This window comes from Centroberyx gerrardi, chromosome 10 (genome assembly GCF_048128805.1).
Source record: "Centroberyx gerrardi isolate f3 chromosome 10, fCenGer3.hap1.cur.20231027, whole genome shotgun sequence".
NCBI classification, from domain to species: Eukaryota; Metazoa; Chordata; class Actinopteri; order Beryciformes; family Berycidae; genus Centroberyx; species Centroberyx gerrardi.
The window spans coordinates 7,624,398-7,645,820 of NC_136006.1; the positions used below are offsets into that span (position 1 = coordinate 7,624,398).

Sequence of the window (21,423 nt, forward strand, 5' to 3'; positions counted from 1 at the left end):
GATTTGATAAGAAATGGGCAGCTTAAAGGAACACCGTGACATGTTGCATTTCAGTTTCTTATTTTCCCCTTTACTAGGCACTTGAAAGCTAGTTAATAAGCTTGTGGCCAGTGGTACCAATTGGTTTTAATATTGTTTTTTCATTGGAGGGGTGTGGGGGGAAGGGGTTCAACTGAAATGAAAAAGTAACAGATTAAAACTCATAATGTCAAGGTGCTACTTCAACAAAGATGGCTCTACAGTGGCATTTTTTCCAAGTAATCACAGGTTTACAAAACTGAGGGGCAAACAACTTTTCCAAGCTCATACTAACGATAGTCCTGCACAACCACAGTGACTTGTGACCTAAGAGAGAGAGAGTGACTTGTGTGAGCTGTGCATCCCGGAGCCTGGCCTTACCGAGGCCCATTCGGCTGGGGCTGGTCTCGCGGCTGCAGCCCTGGCTGCGAGGGATCCTGCTGCGCTTGTCGGCCGGCGTGCTGGAGGCCGACGCGGTGGCTCGAGGGATCCGGCCGTAGCCGCTGCTGTGGCCCAGCAGCTTCCCTGGGGAGCTGGAGCGACTGCCAGCTGTGGGGAGAGAGAGACACACAGGCACACACACACAGGAACAGACAGAGAAGTAGACACACACACGCGAGCACACACACACAAAACGTGAACCATAGTTAGAGACTGCTCAGAGACTAAGAGGGTGGTTGGGATAAGGGTCAGGGAGTGATACAACCTTCAACGACATGCTTGGACGGTTCTGTCAAATCTCAAAGCTGAATTCCCTTATAAGCACCCGTGGTTTTGGGGACATTGCATTGGTAAGTTAGGCAATAGAACATAATATAGTGTAACACTACCAGTCAAAAGTTTGGACACACCACAGTTTTCTTTATTTTTACTATTTTCCACATTTTAGAATAATAGTAAAGACATCAAAACTATGAAATAACACAAATGGAATTATGCAGTAACCAAAAAAGTGTTCCAAAAAAAAAAAAAAAATCAAAATTGTCTTATATGTTAGATTCTTTAAAGTAGCCGCCCTTTGCCTTGATGGAAAGGCAAAGGCTTTGGAAAGAAATTCATACATAGGCATCAACTTCACTATTTATATTTGTCTAAGTATTTAAGCATAAGCCTTTAGATCAAAATGGCTTTAAGAGAATGAAAAACATAGTACATTCAATCAGGTGTGTCCAAACCTTTGACTGGCAGTGTATTCTTCTACTTTTATCAAACTCAGTGTGCAGTATAGACCTGAGTCACTGTGATTTCAGCAGTTTAGTTGGGTTTGAAGGGGAATGAAGGGGGACACTACATCATCAGATTGACACCACAGAAGTGGGAGGTAAACGGGATTTCACAGGACATGAAAAAACGGGATTACAGCTTTGAATGAACAAACAGATACAGACATATACAGTACGTTATGTTGGACACAGACAGGGTGGGGAGTCGGATCCAGGTTCTAACTAACGGAGCTGTAGGGAGACATATGCTGTGGCATCAGTGGGAACATCCAAACGTCAACAGTGAAAATAAAGTTCACAAAAACAACAAAATGGCTGAATGCGAACAAGACATTTCCGACTTCAAAACAGCTTCTCGAACTGTGGAGGGAAAAGTAATCAGAAATAAAAATGTGAATGAGATGAATGAAAGCATGCTGTTATGTCGTGAGATGAAGCTAAAAAGCTAAAAGAATGAGACGGCATGCAAAGCTCTGTGCGCTGGGGAATGAGGACGATCTGGCTTGTGATTGGATGAAGCTGGGCCTTACCACTGATGGGATTGGCTGATCTGGATCCTGGGTGATGGAAGCAAGCGGCAGGACAGGTGGAGATCAAGAACGGTCAAAATGGGACAGGAAGTGTTATGTTTATTTATTTCACCCAGCATGCACTCTGGCCAGCTGCGAACATGTTAGTCGTGTACCGAACGCTGACAGCTCTCATCGGCATATACACAAACACACACACACACACACACGCGCACACTCTCAAGCACAAACAACACACGCATGCATGTAAGCACGCACGCACAAACACACAAGATTTGTGAGTGGCTGGAGTTTCTTCAGAGTGCTGGGTTGCATGAGAAACACACACACACACACATACAAGAAACAGTAAGACATCTAGTATGATCTCTGCAAAAAGATCATACTGAAATATGAGAGTGACAGATTGGTATGCACACCAGGGTTCATACAGACAATAATAAATCAAATTCAAGGACTTTCAATTACTTTTTCCAGCACTATTTTTCTGTTCATAAACTCCAAACAAAAGCAAGAAACATTTCTATCAACCTTACTGTGTTTTTAACAACCATCAATGCTTTAAGTCATCTTTCTCAGAATACATTGGTCTTCTTTTCTATGTTTTGACTTGACAAACACTGCAAACATTTTATTTATTTATTTGTTGTTGTTGTTTGTTTATTTCAAGGTCTTTTTAAGCACTTCCCTACATAACAAGCTTATTTTCCAGGTATTCCAGTAATTACATTTTGAAAAGTTAAATTCAAGGACTCTACAGTACCAAGTTTATGAGTACTGAGAAACTAATTTGTCGAAATGTCATTGCACCCATGTCACCCCTTGCTGATTGAAGAGACTCTTGATTTTACTACAACTTTATTGTGTGTGAGCGTGTGCGTGTGTGTGTGTGTATCTGTACTTACGCTGGGATTGGGAGACCACTTTGGCTCGGCTGCGCCCCCTACTGTCCACCATGGTGGTGCTGGCGCCCACCGTGCTGCCTGAGCTTTGCCTCCTGGTGCGAACACGACCTGGAGAACGAGGGAACGAGAGAGGGGAGAGAAGAGAGAGAGAGAGAGAGAGAGAGAGAGAGAGAGAGAGAGAGAGAGAGAGAGAGAGAGAGAGAGAGACAAATACAGAGACAAAGAAACACAGGGAGTGAGTTGAATCCATTTGCATTGCTCACTGCGGTTCAACCCCAACCCTGGACAGAGATGCTGGAAAAGAGAAAGTTTGGGGAGACAGAATGATGAAGGAGACCTGGATGAGGGGAGAGAGCCCCCTGAAAACATAGAGGGAGGAAACAGACAAACCCAGGTCCATTAGTATTTGCAAATAATTCTTAGCGTTCGTTTCAACCTGCATGGAGTAGGAGATGGGTGGGGTTTGCCATGTCAGCTAAGATGTCAATCACAGAAAAGTATACTAAATTGACTTTCAAATACTTTCCTGTGATGGTCCGATGTTTCTGGTAGTCATTAAATTATAATATGTGGTAAACCCCACTTATTTGGCATCTAGATAGGCTAGAACAAACCATGAGAAGCATTGAAAATACTATTTGACCCAGGTCTGGAAAGAGACAGATAGACAAACACTGACTATCCTTTGCATTCGCCTATAGCACAGCACTATGCTAGAGAAAGACCCTGCTACCTTAAGAAATACCTTGACATTCTGATGTTTCTCTTCATTAGACACTGTGGGGAAAATGTATTGAAACTTCAGCTAATAAACAACAATTTGTCAGCATTGTTAGCGTTCCTAATTCAAACCAGCAGGTACTGCTAGCTGCAAGCTAAAAGGCTAGCTTGAGGCTAGAGGTGGCCATTAGCTTCAGTGACAAGCGCTAACAATGCTCACTGGCAGTTTTTAGGGTCACTGCACAACATAGGCAGAAACTTTCCCCCCACATTGACAGCAGTGTGTAGTGAAGACATATGACACCAAAACTCAGCATGTCAAGGTATTGCTCCAACAAACATGCAGTGGGTCTGAAGCTGTTTGTCACACATGACAAACAACTTCATCATCGTGACCCCACACAACTTGCACTGGATTAAATTTGACTATATGATCCAAAGAACCCTTCATTAAGGATTTTTTTTTAATTCAAGCCTCTATCTTGAGTGTAAATGCCCAGCAGTCACAGTGGCATACAAGGAATGGGGAAAAAAATGGAAATCTCAGATATCACTGGCTGTGTCTAGTCGAGAACAGGAAAAATTGGCATCTTTGTTGAATCACAACATAAATTTTGGACCAAGAGACACTTGATTTTTCTCTCGATAGCTTACACATACACCATGCACACATGTACTCAAGTCCAGACACAAACACATAAAGTAACACTCCACTTACAAACACCTGGGCGGTGATAAAAATGTGGGCCTAAACGCTGTGACCTCAATTCCATTGGTGGATTGGATGATAAGGTGGGGCCAAAAGCCATCTTACCTAGAACACCCAGACTAGCCTATTATGCAACAGGCTGGGAATACCTGCGACAACACAGGGCCCATATCTACCCAAGTCCCTGGGAAACATGGACAGCGATAACAAGAATGATATGGGATGCTAAAAATAAAAGCCAAGACCCTCCTTCCTAGATCTCCTTGACCTGCAGAGGAAGTGTTGTCCTTTGGCACCAAATTCAGATCAATCGCGATAGCACAAAGGCAGCAAGGATCACAAAGCATGCAAAGCTTACCTGTTCACAGATACAGATACTAAAAGGGCACAAGTGATCCTCTGGTATGACAGAGAACACAAGGTTGTAAGGTCAGGAGCGGAGAGTGGAGAGATGAACCTAGCTTTCCCAATCTCTCACCACTGTTGTCTTTACACTTTATTACAAGGCTTTTTCTAGGAAGTAAAGGAGACTGTGCTGATAAGTCAGCTTTATCTTGGTAATATTACAATGCAGTGCAGTGAATTACAGGACACTATAACTGCGATATGAGCTACAAATGCAGGGCCTGAAACCAATATGATAAATGGCGAAGAAAACTGTTTAACCAGTTCATTAACAGGGTAAACTGTGCCACACTACGCCTGATCTTCTACTCACTGGTATTACAATTAGCTACACAAAACATTTAGCTACACAAAAAAAAATGTTCTCAGTAAAAGCACAGGACAAGGTGATTCTGTAAGAATCTGCTTGTGAAACTGCAAAAACCAAACCTGTGTTCAGATGAAAACCTGCTGAGAATTCAGTAGACGTGTTCAGAATGACAGGATTTTGGACACACATGCAGACATTTGGCTAACAAGACAAGAGGTTGACATAAGTTCAGTAGGACGACACCTTACATGATACCACAAAACAGATCTTAGGAGTCCCTTTGACTCCCATGCCAGCTAAATGGTAGACACCATAAGTCAAGGCCTTAGGGTGGATGCACAGTCCAAGACTTGGCTAGGATGGCAAATTTGGTACCAAGCTAGTTCACGAAATCTTGTAAAGTGCACCCACCCCCTTACAGCGGCACATCGACTTCTGAAAGAAAAAGAGAGCAAGAAACGACCCTACAGTATGACACAGCGATGTTGGACTTGATCGCTGTGTAGGTAACAGAGAGTAGATGGTTGGTACAGTTGTTAGGGTTACAGTTAAAGGAAGAAATCCATGCAGACAGTCCATGCAGAGTTCCACACAGCTGACGACCACTTGGGGAGGAGAGGAAAAGAGGACACAGACGAAGAGAAGAGACAAAAACAAGGAGAGAGGTTGCAGAAATGTGTAGCCCCTGACAGATGACGAAAAGACACACTCATACACACACATACGCCTTCACTTTCTTGCATACTGTGCAACTGCACGTATACACACGGGCACGCACTCACGCTCACGCAAAAATCTTACCATCGGTTTTACCAGGCGTGCCATCTTTTGGGCATTTAAGAAAGGCGGTGGAGCAGCGAGTGGGAGGAGAGGTATAGAGGAAGACATTAGTAGCAATTGAAGCAGGAAAAAGAGTGAGTGGATAAGCAAGGGGCCTCATCATTAGTAAAGGCCATAAGTGAACCACAGAGACCCATTGGAGAAAAACACAGGGGGAAAGAAATTTCTGCATGGCAAAAAGATTACAGTCAATTTTATATTTAGTGGGAGCAGTGGTGGCTTAATCATTTCTCATTAGCTTTAAATGTTAGCGAAAACATCTTTAAAAACTGTCGGGGTTTTTCCTTAAACTGGAAGCCTACTCAGCCTCATCGAAGCCATTTGTCAAATGTGTCGACGTAGGATTTAAACAGTTCCTGCTGACAGAACAGTCTAACGACACCTTCAATCGTTATTAATAAGCCCGGTCAGGTCCATAAAAGCCAGTGACTTCAGAAGAAAATGTCTTAATACTTCATTAAGACAGGAGATTTTGAAGGATAACCACTTGCAGCCATGACATGTTTTATGCGCCTTAGAGCTTGGTTATGCTTGGTTAACTCGTGACAGGAAGAGGGAGTCATGGAGTGAGAGGTCTAAGGACTAGTAGGAATTACAAAATTTTGAAGCCCATACACACAATTAGCAAGACTGAGCTCCATTCCAAAATGCTACATATCCGACAGTTTATCATTCAGTATCTAAAATATAGATGATCCGATCTGTAGATCTGTTAAGATATTGCCAACAAGGACTTGAGTGAAAAATTGTTTTGCTTATCACTAGCTCTTTCTCAATTTGCGTTCTTGTGCATTCTTGTGTCCTCCATGATGCTTTTGACGTTATATCTAACAGCCGAAGCACAATTCCAAAATAAAAGAACACGAGGATGGAGGACAGTTTACTTGCCAACCGAGGATGCATCAGATGGCGACTTGACCGACGATTCATGTCCAAAAAGCCCTATAATCTGTAGTACAGAGCCAGTTGAAACAGCTAGGAAAATGAACAACTGTGCATCTTTATTGATCTCAAACTGAAAGGATGCTTCTTTCTGCTTGCTTTCATGAGTAGATCGTTCTCTCCAAGACAACTTGGAAGAACTTTCTCCACAAGTATTGACTTTGCATTCTTGGATTTAATATTTAACCAGCTACTTTTGTAAGCCCTGTTTTTTTTCAAATGATGGCTCATTTTGGAGTAAATCTCTTCAAACGCAACATCACATTATTTTTTCAGAGGGTTTCTCTGAGTTCCCTGTTTCTGAGTCTAGGATAGCAAAACAGGAGCTTCATTAATTCATGAAGTCTTTCATCTCGCCTCCTATAACTTGGATGAAGCGAGCACTTTCAAACTTTTCGCTCATATTCTGTACCAAACATGCTCTGATCATTATGCCGTAAGCAAAGGAGAGGAAAGCAGAGCAGAACACAAATTCAGGTTCATGAAAGGCAAATGTGATCCTGCCGAGCCAAAAGCATGGGGTGGTAACAAGGTGTCTATATTTTTAAATTCTTTGTTTTTATAAAATCTGCATTCTTTTGCTGCAGGTTATTGAGTATAGTAGATGAAACAGATAGCTGTTGGGTGAAACTTGTTCAATCCATATAATATTTAGCAATATGACTAGAAAGGTTTTGGGTGTGTTCTTTCTCTGAAATACCTTGCAATTAATCTAGTGTAGTGAAGTTGCCACCCAGACTTTCTTTTTCCTGTTTTTTGGGGGAAGATGATCGATGGCTTACCTAGTGAGGCATAAGAGCCTGGGGGAAGAGCAGCCGCAGAGCTGAAGGGGGAGGAGGCGGGAACGGTGGAGAGGCGGGACTTGGCGCTGGCGGCGGCGTTGACGTCAATGTCACTGCGGGAACGCTGGAGGGAGCCTGGTGTGGTCGGCACCCTGGTGCTCACCAGCTTACCTGGGACAGCACAGAGAGAGGGTGCATTAGGAACTACTTATCTACTTTTGCTTGCCCCCATCCATATTCCAGGCCATATCCCAGAGGCTACTGCTGATGAACATCAACAGTATCATATCACTGTTGTCATGTGAAAACCTCGTAACTCCAACTTGAATTGAAGGATTACACGGTCCTCTGTGGGTTGAGAAAGTTCTAAGACCCTTGGGATTTTTAAACCTTTTCAAACCCCACTGAATAAACTCAAAAATACATGGTGGTCAAGCTAAAAGCAAGCCTGTTTTCCTTAGATCCTGAAAAGTTGACATTTTGGAGAAAGAAGGTTTTCACCCAATAGCGATGATATGAATAAACGGTAACCAAGGACACAGTAGGAATTGGCTTACTCCTTGTTATGCTCCCTCCAATGACGCTCTTCACAGACAGTGGCCGGCTGGGGAGAAAGGCAGAGAAAAAGCTAATGAGATGAATATCAATACTGTGTTGGCTCCCCATGCTAAGCCAAGGAGCACCACAATACACTTCACAACTATTGAGTCCTTTAACAACAACAGCATTGAAAGCACCACATCAACATAAATTAAATTGACACTTTTTGTTAGCTGCTGAAATGTATGCAATCATGGTATTACAAGGCAATTTGGATAAAAATGTCAATACAAATGGCCTATGCATGGTCCTATACAGATAAATTGGTAGGGTATAGCACAGGCATTGCTAGGGTTAGGGGTCCAATTCTCTGGTCAATGGACATCAGAATGGAAACCTCAGCTTCCAACCAGAAAGGAAAATAATCTTCCTAAATGAAGGATGAGCTCACCCTCTAAAACACACACACACACACATACACATACACACACACACACACACACACATACACATACACATACACACGCACACACACACACACACACACACACACACACACACACACACACACACACACACAACAGATGCAATCCTGATGGATTGGGTATGAGGTCATTAGCCAACACGCTCCATGGGGGATCTGTAAACTGGATAAATGAAGGCCATCGATCCAAGAGTGTGTGTGCATGTGGCTGTGTGTGAAGTGTGTGTGCATGTGGCTGTGTGTGAAGAGTGTGTGCATGTGGCTGTGTGTGAGCACGCCCAACAGCATGCTGCCCATCTGACAATAATTACCAATGTTTTTACAATCACATTCAATAAGGAAGATGCATTAGTGGCTTCCTCCAATCAATTACAACAAATAGATGTGCAAAAGCCTCTAGCATGGAGGAAAAGACAGATGGATGGAGAGGAGAAGGGGTAGGTGGGAGAGAGGAAAGGTGAGAAGGAGGGAGGTGGAAAGGAAGGATAAAGTAAAGCAGGAAGGAAGGAAGGAAGGAAAGAAGTGAAGAAGGATGGAGAAAATAAAAGAGGGAAGGGGGAGGGTAGAAGGAGGGAACTGAGACAACACCAGAAAGGCATCATGCTTCTTACTTGAGGCTCTCCTGGGAGGAAGACGAGGAGCGGTCGGACTGAGGGAGAGACACGATGCTGTCAGAACTCTTCAGGTGAGACTGGAGGGCCTTCTGATAGGTGGACTCCAGCGCCTGGAACAGATGCTCCGCCTCCCGGCTATAGTGGCCATGGAAACCCCAATAGCACCTATGGGTGAGGGCAAGAGAAAAGGAGAAGGTGAGACAAAGACGGATTCAAAATATAGCCAGTAACTAAGCATCAAAGTTGATATCCCATTAAAATTCTGTCAATTAGGGTACACCAACAAAACCTAGAGTAAAACACACAATGTGCTCTTGTTCTAAATTTGCATAACTTAAGTGACATAAAAAAAAGTCAGGTGAGCAGCATTGGATAATGCAATGGATTGAATCCTTCAGAAAATAAAGCTGATAATCGCTCCATGTCTCCTGGCATTAAGAAATAATTCTGTAATCTCTGCCCTACACTATCGTCAAGATGGAGAGCAGATGATTATCCAGGAAACAAAAACTTGAAAATCCTTTAAATGTCACTTACTTTCTAGCGATGGATCTGGCCTCGGAGTCGGCGTCATGGATGCCTTTCTTGATGGTCTCGGTCAGAACAGCCACGTGCCTGGGATAGTAAGGGAACATGATGAGGGGAGAAGCAGCTTGAAGGAGATGGAAACCAAACGCACCCAGCAGGAGGACACAGAATGTTAACCTGACACTTCCTGGTGACACGTCAAGATTTCAGCTGAAACCAGGAAGTATGGACAGATAGCTTCGCTGCACTAAGGTCTCAAACGTCACGGACACGGCGAAGACTAAAACAACTCTCTTTCTATCTCTTCCTATTTTATCCCTCTGCCGATCCACAGGAAATGTGGCCACCCGCCAGGATTTTTGAGTGCTTTTTAAACTCTCTGCTGAAGTTGTCATGGTTACGGAGACGGGAAGCCGCCTCGTCGCCGGGGGTCTTGATGATGACGGCTCTCCCAGGGCTCATCAATTTAACCGGCCTCATCAGTGGCGCACCCAGCCAACGCTTAGCTAACTCAAATGCCACCGTGTGAGAGGAGGGAGAAGAGGGAGCACCCCATCCACTCAGTATGCCCTCCATCACCTCCATTACACATAACGATGCACCCAAAAAGTGCATCCACTAACTAATTTACATGGTTACACACACGCACACACACACACGATTTCTTGCCAAGTACTTGAGAACATAAGTAACCAAACATGCTCAAAGTTTGTTTTTGAAAGAAACAGCTGAAGTTTTTCTACTGCAGAGATTTTGCTTACCTTTCCAGTGTATTAGCGTGCCACTCTTGTAGCATGAGGTCTAAGAACTCATAACAGCGTCTGGAGAGGGGATAAAATAAAAACATCAGCACTCTTATATCAGGGAATATAAACAAGAAGAGGAAACTATGTGTACAGCATTTTTTCAAAGCAGTTACAAAGTGCTTTACAAACGATAGGAAAAACAAAAATATCCTAAATGTCAGATATTATTTTAAAACAGGAAAACAGAAGAGCAAAACAGTCAAATATAACAAAAATAAAATAGGTAAAAGCAAATTATTAAAGCCTGCCTGTAAAAATGTGATTTGAGAGATGATTTAAAAGATTGCGTTGATTCTTGACACTAATAAATGACGTGGGATTTCACTACAAAATGCTGTATTTATATATGTGTGTATATACAGTATATTGGAAAACAAATCGGTACCTGACATTCACTGTTCATGATTACAAAATTAAAAATCTATTCATCCTCTAAAATGACATTGCGAGAAAAAGTCTTCGAAGAACTAACAATTTCAATTATGTTCAATAGTGAGTTTTTAAACTTTCAGGACCGAAATAACTGTATGAGCAGATGTTATCTTTTCATTTTGGAGTGAAACTGTTCACACGGTACAATCGGTCTCATTAAGCATCAGTGAGGTTTTCTTACCGTCTGACCGCTACTGATTTGGAGGTGCAGTTACTGGTGATGATGGGGATGAGTCGTGGGTAGTGTGTGTGCTGGAAGAGAAAGACAAAGTCACTGAGTATATTTCCCAGCTTCTCCATCCAAGTCCAACAACAAGATTTTATCATTACTTGTCGGAACTGTTTGATAATTCTGGTTTGATGCTGTTATTGTGAATCGCTGTTATGTATGACTGGTATTTAATGCAAATTCATTGTCTAAAAACAGAAATGTGTGCCTGTTACGCAACTATTCTGTACGCCGCACTGCTCAGATGCACACATCTATAGAATATCAAATTTAATACAGTATGGAGAGTGATATGTAATCTAACTGTCCATTGTATGTCTTGCACTGTCCTTTTGTGTGAGCGTCCCATTCAATCTAATTGAGGCTCCATAGATTTGTCCTATTTGCCCAAATAAAATTCTGGTGTCGTGTATGTACAGTATGCAGTTTGTATGCAGTTTACTGATGTCATGTAACATAATTTGGCACATAATTTCTGGGTATTGAAGTGCAACTTTTTCGAACAGTTACCTCCAAATGCAATTTGGGTATGCTTTTGTCAATATGTGTCTGTACAAATGTCACCAATATAAATTCCTGCACAATTATTTTATTTAATGATTAGATTCTGATTCAGAGTTAACCTAATTCTATTTAAACTCTGTTTGCCTGAGCCTGCCTAAAGGACTTGCACTGTTCAGGCATCCTAACCCATGCCTGCTAGTGTTTATGTTAGTATACAATATATTATGGAGAGCGGAGAAGTCACACAGTTGTATTTTGATCATTAGTGAAACCCTAATGAATAAAAATACTTCTAGATAACCCCGGCTACCACATGACTCCTCCCATCTGCATCTGTACAGTCCTCACCCTGAGGATGAGGCGGATAGTGGCCACCCCGGACGTGGCCATGACTTTGGCGCTGTTGGGCACCAGGTTGAGCAGCGTGGGCATGATGCTCTCCGCTCCGTGGTCAAACTTGTTACCCAGCAACGCTGACAAATGTCTGAGAGAGGGAGAAAGAGGGAAGGACAATTTGTTAAAGGGAGAACAAGTACAGATTCTGTCCAGAAACTAACCCTAACCCGGTGATAACCCACTCTTCAAAAGAGAGAGAGACAGACAGACAGAGAGAGAAAGAGAGAGGGGAGAAAGGAAGCAAGGAGAGAGGGGGGAAGAAACAAAAAAGAGAGAGAACATTTGACACAACAAGATCAATAACAATCCCTTTGGGCTGTGATTGTCTACAAACTTGTTTCATCCAGAGGCAAAACTCTGTCTCCGAACTATCTCAGCCTGGCAACACTTGTTATGGACTGAGAGGCGAGATGCAGAGAAATGCAACTGGTGTGGTGGTGACTTCATCAGGGAGAATGACGTCCATCTAGCTCCTATCTATCCATCAGCCTACTGCTCTTTCTGCATGTCTCTGCTCTGTTCCACTCCGTCAGGGTTGTATTTAAAGACAGATGACAGATGGAACTAATGTCTCTGGGTGGAGAGCTCTCTGCTCGTTTCACACCCGAGCGGCGCTCATTTTCATTAGCTTAAGTAAATAGAAAGAAAATATCTAAGCAGACTATTTCCTTGGCATGGCATAGTTAGTTAGAGGATCAAGCTGACATCTCTGCTGCTGAAGCTATACTGTGAATGACAAAGGAGCTACCCTACCTAAAGAAAAAGCTAATAACATATTGATTAACTGATTCCCTTGGACTGAATGAATGATTCATCAGATGTTGTCATCACCCTCCTCACCCAATCACTGCCTCCTACCTCACCTGTCACTTTACAATAGCCTTATTCCAGTGTATTAAGCTGCGTATTCACCTATAGAAAAGTATTGTAAGTGCACAATAGTACTGTGGGTTGGGGTTGTGGGTTTAAAACCACAATGTAAGGAAAACTAATTACGTTTCTACACTTAAAGCGGCACTTTGCACTTTGGCAGCACCAAATGGCAGTGAGAGGTAGCTGAAAAATGTCAATTTCAGCATCCAGAAATAAATGTAATCGCTTTATAGGGACAAAAGATCGAATGTTGGTGAGTCCAGCCTTCTTTTAATGAGACGGTTTAGACGCCTAAGTTCCTAAGTTTCAATTTATCACTTTTTGTGGGCGGGAAAGTGCCCACACCTGACACCAGAATTTAATTTGGGCACATAGGGCGAATCTGTAGGGTCTCAATTAGGGGGGAGGGGACTCTCTTCTCTACTGCAGATTTAGGCTGATAAGTAAAGTGCAGCTTTAGTATTTACACAGTTTTGTTACTTTTGTAGTATATTACATATTAGTAATAATAATAATTAGAGTACTAACACTGAGTATTACTGGGTACAACTTATTCTATTTTCATAGGTTCATACACTGGTGAATATACTAGAATAAAGCTAATATCAAGTGCCCAAAAAACAGGTCACTTAGAAGTTTTGTCAAAACAGCACACCATCCTTGTCGGAGGGTCTTACCCTAACGTGATGCAGGCCTCGCGGACCACCTGGGAGCGCAGGTCTTTAGCTGACAGCTTTAAGGGCGTCTCCAGGAGGCGGAGCTGCTGGGGGAAACCCTCGTACTCCGCCGCCCCGGCCAACATGAGCGAACGGACCTTCTTCAGCTGGAGGTGGAGAGAAAGAGAGGAAACGACAAGGGGGGGGAAAAGGAGACAACAGCATGTATTGTTATTTCATCACTGGATCCTGCACTTCTACCAACATGCCACATCATGTGCGTTCGTAATAGTAGTGCAGGTTATCCTCCAGAAAGACATGTGCATGCATGTATATGTCTCACTGTCTGTCTGTATGTGTGTGTATGCAGTGTGTGTGTGTGTGTGTGCGCGTGCATGTATACAGTCTTACCGCGACCACTCTGTGCTCCCAGTCATGTTTGTCATCAGACAGCACTTCTCTGATCTTGCTCAGGTGGTCCTCCAGCTCTCTGTTGGAGTAGATCTGGATAGGGGGAGACAGGAGAGCTAACATTTCATAATACGGGACGTGGGACCGACATTATCATACCAGCTTAGGATCAATTATTTCATGATATTGCAGGCCACTGTAATGTTTGACGTTTTACAAAGCGGACTAGACTCAGAACAAACTCGTTCACCCAAAAAGGAGAGCTGGACCAAACACAAGTAATCGTCCACACCATATTTTTTCCTTTTTTTATAACGCACATGCCATATACATATACTAAAGCACATGCCATATACTACTTCTAACATTGTGTGTTGAAATCCAGCTCACAGCCTTTGTTGCATACCAACCCAAAACCAAAATACCATAAAAATTTTAAAATGATGCCATCGAGAACACAAGGACATTTGGTCCAGCAGTATTGCCATATTATTGTCTCCATTTCTCTGCTGAGCGTCTCAGGTTATTGGCCTCAGCATACCTGGACCGAGGGCGCATCCTCAAAGGCTTTGATGAAATCCTCTTCATCCACAGCACCTGCAGCTGCTTCTTTACCTGGACAAACAAATAACAAGATATTGAAACTGCCATTCAACGGCATTTCTCAAGATTTCTAGAAAATTACCTCTGTAGCATAAAAACACAGGGCTCTTAATTTTTCTGAAAATATGATCCTACTTCAGCACATGCAGTGTATGGCTAAAATATTATTATTATCATTGCTATTATTATTAGTAGTAGTAAAAAGAGTAGTTGCAACAGCAATAGTAATAATAGCTGTAGTAGTAGCAGCCACATTAGTATTCATATTATATTTTATGCATTTGCAAAACAAGCTCTGCAAAATTAGATCTATTCCAGTCAGGGAAAAGGGAGCTATGGCTTGTTGAACGTTGTTAAGTTGCTTAGATCAGTGTTTCTCAACCCAGTCCTCAAAGCCCACCTGTAAGTTTTTGCTCTAGCTCTGCTCTTGCACACCTGATCCAATTAAGGTATCATGAAAATATGTAGCCCTTAATTGGATCAGGTGTGCAAGAGTACGGCTGGAGCAAACACCTGCAGGACAGGTGTCCCCCTCTCTCCCTCACTTGTGGGCTTGGCTGAGGTGGCCGAGCTGGGTCTCCTGATGGCGGGCGCTACAGTCCTCCTGCCACAGGTCGCTTTGGAGGACGAGGAGGAGGAGGACCGGCCTCCGTCCACGGAATCCTCATCCTCAAAGTTCTTATCTGAAACACAAGAAGAAGAAGAGAAATTTAGGAAGGCTGTAGTCAGTTGAAACTGGGCAAAAGTGCATGTCAGGCTGTAGATGTTATTCACTTGATGGCTCGATGACTGTATAAGCCAAAATTTCCCGTAAGGATCAATAAGTCATTATTCAGTCATCATCCAGAGAGACCTCGCTCCTCTCGGGGGTCAGACGCCTCTCCGGTGTTTTTCACACTGTATTTTTTGGGGTTGGGTTTGGGGCCCGGGATGCGACGCATCACCATTCTCCTCTCATTAATCCAGCTGGAGTCATCTCTGCATTGTACGACCTCTGCCTCCCTCAAGAAAGAGTACAACTAAGTCGGTCTGTCAGTTTGTGTGCATGTTTGACCCCCTCCATCCACCCATCCACCCGTCCACCCGACTTTAATCCGGATTGACAGCCACGCACGGATACATGGCACCCTGTCACCTCTCCAACGTGACCGTTCACATGAGGGATTAGCCCCGGGCAGATACCACGGTCCTGGCTGGTTGCCCTCAGCTGAGGCATGGGGACAACGGGAATGTTCCCAGCATAGATAATCGGCCATTTTTGAGGACTTGAAGAGCAATAGAATTCATAAAAGCGAATTCACAATACATACAGAATAATAAATGTGTTCATAGAGGTGAATTTACAATACCTTATTGTACTGGTAACCCTAAATTACACAGGACCGGTTGTTTCAGGATTTAGCCTACGCCTGCTAACTGCACGCAAAAACTTTCCTTTCATCGATGGAGCCATGAAACATTAACCAGACCTTAGTCAAACAACCCTCGAACAACAATCTGGAAAAAAATACAACAAAGAAGCAACAGGCTCATCCACACACACACACACCCACACCCACACCCACACCCACACACACACACACCCACATACACACACAGACCAACTCCCTACATTTGCCTGCTGCGAGGGCTGGCTATCATCACCATGACACTGCATCTACCACGGACAGACACAGAAAGACAGGGACAAAATACAAGGGAAACACAGGATGAGAGAGGAAAAGGCGGAGAAAGAGAGGGAAGAGAGGGTGCGGATAAAAGAGACGTAGGCAGAGGGAGAGACAAGAAAAAAGAAAATGACACAAAAGGAGGCGGAAAACCAAGCGAGGGGAGAAAAAAGAGGGAGCGAGCGAACGAGAGAGGGAGAGATGAAAGGCATCATTCTTACGAGCGCAGATCCTCTTGCACACCAGCTTCCTCAGCATGTCTCTGTTGCACTCTCTAACGCGCTCTCTCTCTTTCGCCAGGCATCTCTGTCGACAGGGTGTGTGTTTACTTGTGTGTGTGTGTGTGTGTGTGTGTGTGTGTGTGTGTGTGTGTGTGTGTGTGTGTGTGTGTGCCTCTGTGACACGCTGTGCTCTGACAGAGTGCCAGACTAGCCGCCCCTTAAGCCTTTCTCTCCGAGTTCAGCTGTCAAACGGGTGTGCGTGCGTGTGTGTATGTTTATGTGTGTGTGTGTGTGTGTGAGTCCCACAGTGCCATCATGATGTGGTTGGACCATAGAGACTCTCATGGCCGAAGAGGGAGGGGCCTATTGTTGTGAGATCACCTCTTTATGGGTTTACTGAGAACATTTCCCATACAACACCAACAACAGCAGCACCAAAAACAAAATATTACTGATATCATTACTGTGTATTAAACTGACATCATTACTGTGTATTAGACTGATATCATTACTGTGTATTAGACTGATATCATTACTGTGTCTTACCCTGATATCATTACTGTGTATTAAACTGATATCATTATTGTGTCTTAGTCTGATATCATTACTGTGTGTTAGATATTATTACCATGTTTCAGAAGAGAAAGGTAAGGTACTGGAGCCTGTGCCACTGAAGTATAGGAACGCTTCATGGTTTTCGATACATACATCATCTGCTGCTTGGCCTCAGACTCAAACAGAAGGCTGGAAAATTATATCTGCTGGTTATGGCTGTAACCTTGATTGAAAAAGGAGCTAGCAAGAGCGAGAAGAAAAGCTCAGAAAAGCAAACCTCAAGGCCAGGCTGTGGAGTCTAAAAACGTCTGACCGCAGGCTTTCTCAACCTCGGCTCAGGGACCCCATTTAGGGTACCATATATGAAAATGGGATCCCTTGGAAAACTCAAAATGGTTGCTATCAAATCTGATTGTTATTATAGCAAAAATACCCAAGAGGGCATTCTTTATGGGTACAACAGTAATGCGGTGCAGTGGAGAGTGAAAGGCACAGTCTTGCTGTCTGAACAAATAGTACACATACATGAAAATAAAAAGAAAAGAAAGCAATAAAGATTGCAAACTAGCAAAACAGTTGGCATAGCAACGTAGAAAGCACAGCTGTCCACACATTTTTGACCAATCAGATTGCTTGGCTCAAACTACCTATAGTGCAACAGGCAGTACAGAAGCCACTGTGGAAGTCATGTGGTTTTACAAGCCTTTATCAGTAGAAATCTTACAGGACCAGCTAGATTTTTCTGTCTTCCTGAGGAAAGAAACATTGTCTGAACTATAGTCACCATCATGAAAACACACATTTTCCATGTGCTAAAAATGTGGGGGTGTCTCAGGAAGTTTTCAGACTCAACCATTGGTCACAAAGGTTGGGAACCCTGAGCTTAGGCTATTGATCTTTCCATGCACAATAGAAGTTTTAAGCCCATAAAACAAGGCTATTGAGCGTGCTTACTCAGGCCTGGCAGAGCCAAGTGATACAGTTCATTTAGCTCTCTAGCTTTCAGGTCTGATATTGGTTATTCATGAGAACAAGCGTATAGGCTTGCAGCAATTAAACTTGTAGCAGCTAAGAAGCACAATACTGATGGTAGTAATATTATTGTAGTAATATTATGGCAGTGGAGGAACTTTAGGATTTGAAAACACACAAGCCTCTCTTCAATATTAGCTTCATCTACATAAGGAGCATAAGGAGCCTTGTTTTTACACCCAGTCATTACCAGCCTCAGTCACAGTGAAGCACCATTGGAGTAGACTGTAATTTGACCCCTATTACCTGAAAATACCAGACATAAACTCGTTTCCTGGTAAATCAGAACAGCTCAAATTTAGTTTAAGGAGTTTAAGAAGAAGGAAAAGTTCTAGACCTACTAAAGGCTCCAAAAGAGATGTATGAGCTCACAGTGCCAGATCCCCACCTCTAAATGAAGGCCACTAACTGGAACACCTTAAAGGAATAGTTCACCCAAAAATGAAAATCCTGTCATCATCTACTCACCCTCATGCCAAATGAAACACAGGTGAAATTTGTTAGTCCAGATAACACACAGGGAGGTTGCCAGCACAACTTGGTAGCAGCCTTCTCCAAAACAATTGAAGTCAATGGGGACCGGTTCTTTAGAGTTCCAAAACAAAAACAGCCAAACAATCACACTGTGAATAGAAAGACCTATACACCATTATTTGTTGCAAATCAATCAGCTGTAGTTAAGATTTGCACTAAATTATGGTGTAAATATACTGTAGGTCTTTTTGGAACTGTGAAGAACTGGTCCCCACTGACTTCAGTTGATTTGGAGAAGGCTGCTATGGAGTTGTGCTGGCAACCTCCCTGTGTGTTATATGGACAAACGTCACCTGTGTTTCAACTGGCATGAGGGTGAGTAGATGATGACAGAATTTTCATTTTTGGGTGAACTATTCCTTTAAGAGAAAGCACAGTGTCCCGCCACGCATTTAGCAGAGTATTGATTACAGCAGTCGAAGCGGCTGTATACGCTCTAACGCTGACACAAATGTCGAGCTGATTCATTTATGTGTCAGGGGAGCAATTAATGCAGCACGCAACATGCAATGAGCAATTCAAACATGGATACACACGCATGCAAACACACACATAACCACATCCGCGCACTGCACACACAACCTAAGACCATCACACATATACACACACACAGGATCTTCTGCTGCAGCCTGGACCAGGTCATTAGTCCTAGCTGAAGGTAAAGCTAATGGTGACAGTAGCCAGTAATCCCGCAGGCCTTCTGACATCATCGTTGCCCAACGTAAAGGATTTAATAACTGGTGACTGGTCCGCATGGAAGGTGTGTGTGAATGTGTCAGGTTAATTGCGTATATGAGCTGCTCCCTTGGCCAGTTTTTCATGAGAATATAACTATGCAGCTGGGAGTTTAGGCTTGCCAGTGTTATTCCTACTCATCCAACCCCTCTTCTGAATGCAGGGGGTGTCTCATACAACCACACACACAAGAACAACTTAAAAAAAATGGGAGAAAGGAAAGGATATAGGAAGGATAAGGGAGAGAAAAGGGAGAGAGCCAGAGAAAGGAAAGAGAAGAGGAGGGTATTAAAGTTGCTTGGTCCTCTGGGGGGAAAGGATCCCATGAAAAGCCTCAATATTCTTTGACATTGACTTAAAACAATATTTGTTACTTATATTTCAGGATTGACATTTAATCTTACTCATGTACAACCAGGAACAACTAGGGACAACTGGGAGATATGAAAAGACAGAAAGATAAGCGAGACAAAGACACATAGAGAGAGGAGAGTAGAAGGCTTGCTTGGATCCTCTGGAGAGAATAAATAACTAATAAAGAAGTAATAAAAGCTTAAATATTGACTAAAAACAATATTTCAGTGTTTTCATGCCTCGACGTTTAGCCTTAGTGATTTTTCAGCCTGTACTCATTCAGGGAAAGTTGACTGAGCTCTTTTTCAGCAACGCCACGCTTCACATTCACACAGTTACACACATTCACACTTGAGAGCAGCCCAGTACAACCACAGTCTTCTACTGTTGGCCACTGAAGCAGCTGGGGGTTTATGGAAAAATCCACCCTAAAAAAGTGGGCTGTTCATGATGTACCTTGCATTTCTGGGCCGATTTTGTTGTTTGGTGGTGTATGTTTCTTATTCCCGTGGATAACTGGCCGAACGTAGACAACGTCACTTCACGTTGAGACATTTCCAGCACAGCTACAGTGGAGTTTGATAGCGGTAAACGTCAGGTTTTGGTGTCAGTCCCTCAGAATCAAAGAGCGAGGGCTTCTTTCTAGACCTGCCATTTTGCACCAAGAGACGTTCAACAATCATACAGGGAGAAATCCATCGTAGTAGAGAAGAGAGACCAATTTCTCCACTGACAGTAGCCTTAATAGACCAGAATGCAATGCAGCCACTAGACATTGGATTTTGAGTAAGGGGCGCGACTCAACTGGAACAAAATCTCGCTCTCTTGGTCTTACTATGATATTGCTATTGCTGTCTCCATCTACACATATAACCCAGAGCTGAATGCAACAAGTTCTTGTCCGTCCTCTGGAGGTTGTCGAAAGGCATTCTGGGAAATGTCGGAAATCACTAACTGAAGTAGAAGTCGACGAGGCAGGTCGAGGGAAAGTGGGTACACCAGATTGATGATATACAACGAGTGTAAGAGTATCTGAGAGTGGATTTTTCCTTTAAGTGCGCATTGATGGAGAGGCGAGGGTTTGTCATTCACTTTCCCTGCCAAGACTTTTCCCAGCCAGTCTGGGGATTTGAACCGGTGAACTCACAGTCGCAGGCCCACTTCTAACCTCTAGGCTACGGCCATCTGATGTCCTCATGAAAGTCTAAAGAAATAGACAATCACACACAAAACAAATGAGAAAGGAATAAGAGACAGCGAGAGAGCGAGAGAGGGAGAGAGGAGAGAGCATTGAGCGCACAATGGGCTTAATATTAGGCTTACTTGGTTCCTCTAGGGAAACAAGATCCAATAATAAACGGTCTTATGACACTGTCTTCAGGGAAGCCAAGCACATTAACTGAGGATAATTTTGAGAGGAAAACATTATTTTGGTTGACAGTGTACTTTCTCTTAGGGCAGAGCAGGATGGAATAGCACTTTTACAAAAAAAACAAAAAAAACAACATATGAAATACGTCAATGAACTTATTTTCCAAGTGAGCTGTCCCCCTTTTAAAGTGGCTTTACTACCTGGTAACGGAAAGCAGTTGACCAAATCTGCATTGACTATATTTTAGGTCAGATCTGCTTGTGGAATCAATGATGCACTGCCTCATATGTCCACTAGGTGTCAGGACACACTGCAAACTGCAACACACAACACACTGAAGTACTCCGTTTCCAGCAGTGTTGCTGAAGCCGCATTGCCATCAGCACAGCCACCCGTAATCCGTCCCTGAACCACACATTTATATAATAGGGAGGATTTTCTCTCCCCTCGCTGTACTCTGCAGAAGGAGAATAAAAGCCCAATGGCATGAGGG

General features: G+C 43.2%; 1 protein-coding gene across 1 annotated transcript in view; it reads right to left on the reverse strand.

The window, feature by feature from the left end:
- clasp1a (cytoplasmic linker associated protein 1a) overlaps positions 1–21,423 on the reverse strand; it is a 101,797-nt gene that overhangs the window by 25,945 nt on the left and 54,429 nt on the right. Inside the window, exons 9-21 of the mRNA XM_078286067.1 lie at positions 15,006–15,143; positions 14,399–14,472; positions 13,858–13,950; positions 13,468–13,613; positions 11,870–12,005; positions 10,970–11,040; positions 10,312–10,371; positions 9,560–9,637; positions 9,020–9,187; positions 7,942–7,988; positions 7,385–7,555; positions 2,677–2,784; positions 400–567 (exon numbers count right to left, since the gene is read on the reverse strand). Of these exons, the coding sequence (XP_078142193.1) occupies positions 400–567; positions 2,677–2,784; positions 7,385–7,555; positions 7,942–7,988; positions 9,020–9,187; positions 9,560–9,637; positions 10,312–10,371; positions 10,970–11,040; positions 11,870–12,005; positions 13,468–13,613; positions 13,858–13,950; positions 14,399–14,472; positions 15,006–15,143 (1,458 nt within the window). The remainder of the gene's footprint in view (positions 1–399; positions 568–2,676; positions 2,785–7,384; positions 7,556–7,941; positions 7,989–9,019; positions 9,188–9,559; positions 9,638–10,311; positions 10,372–10,969; positions 11,041–11,869; positions 12,006–13,467; positions 13,614–13,857; positions 13,951–14,398; positions 14,473–15,005; positions 15,144–21,423) is intronic.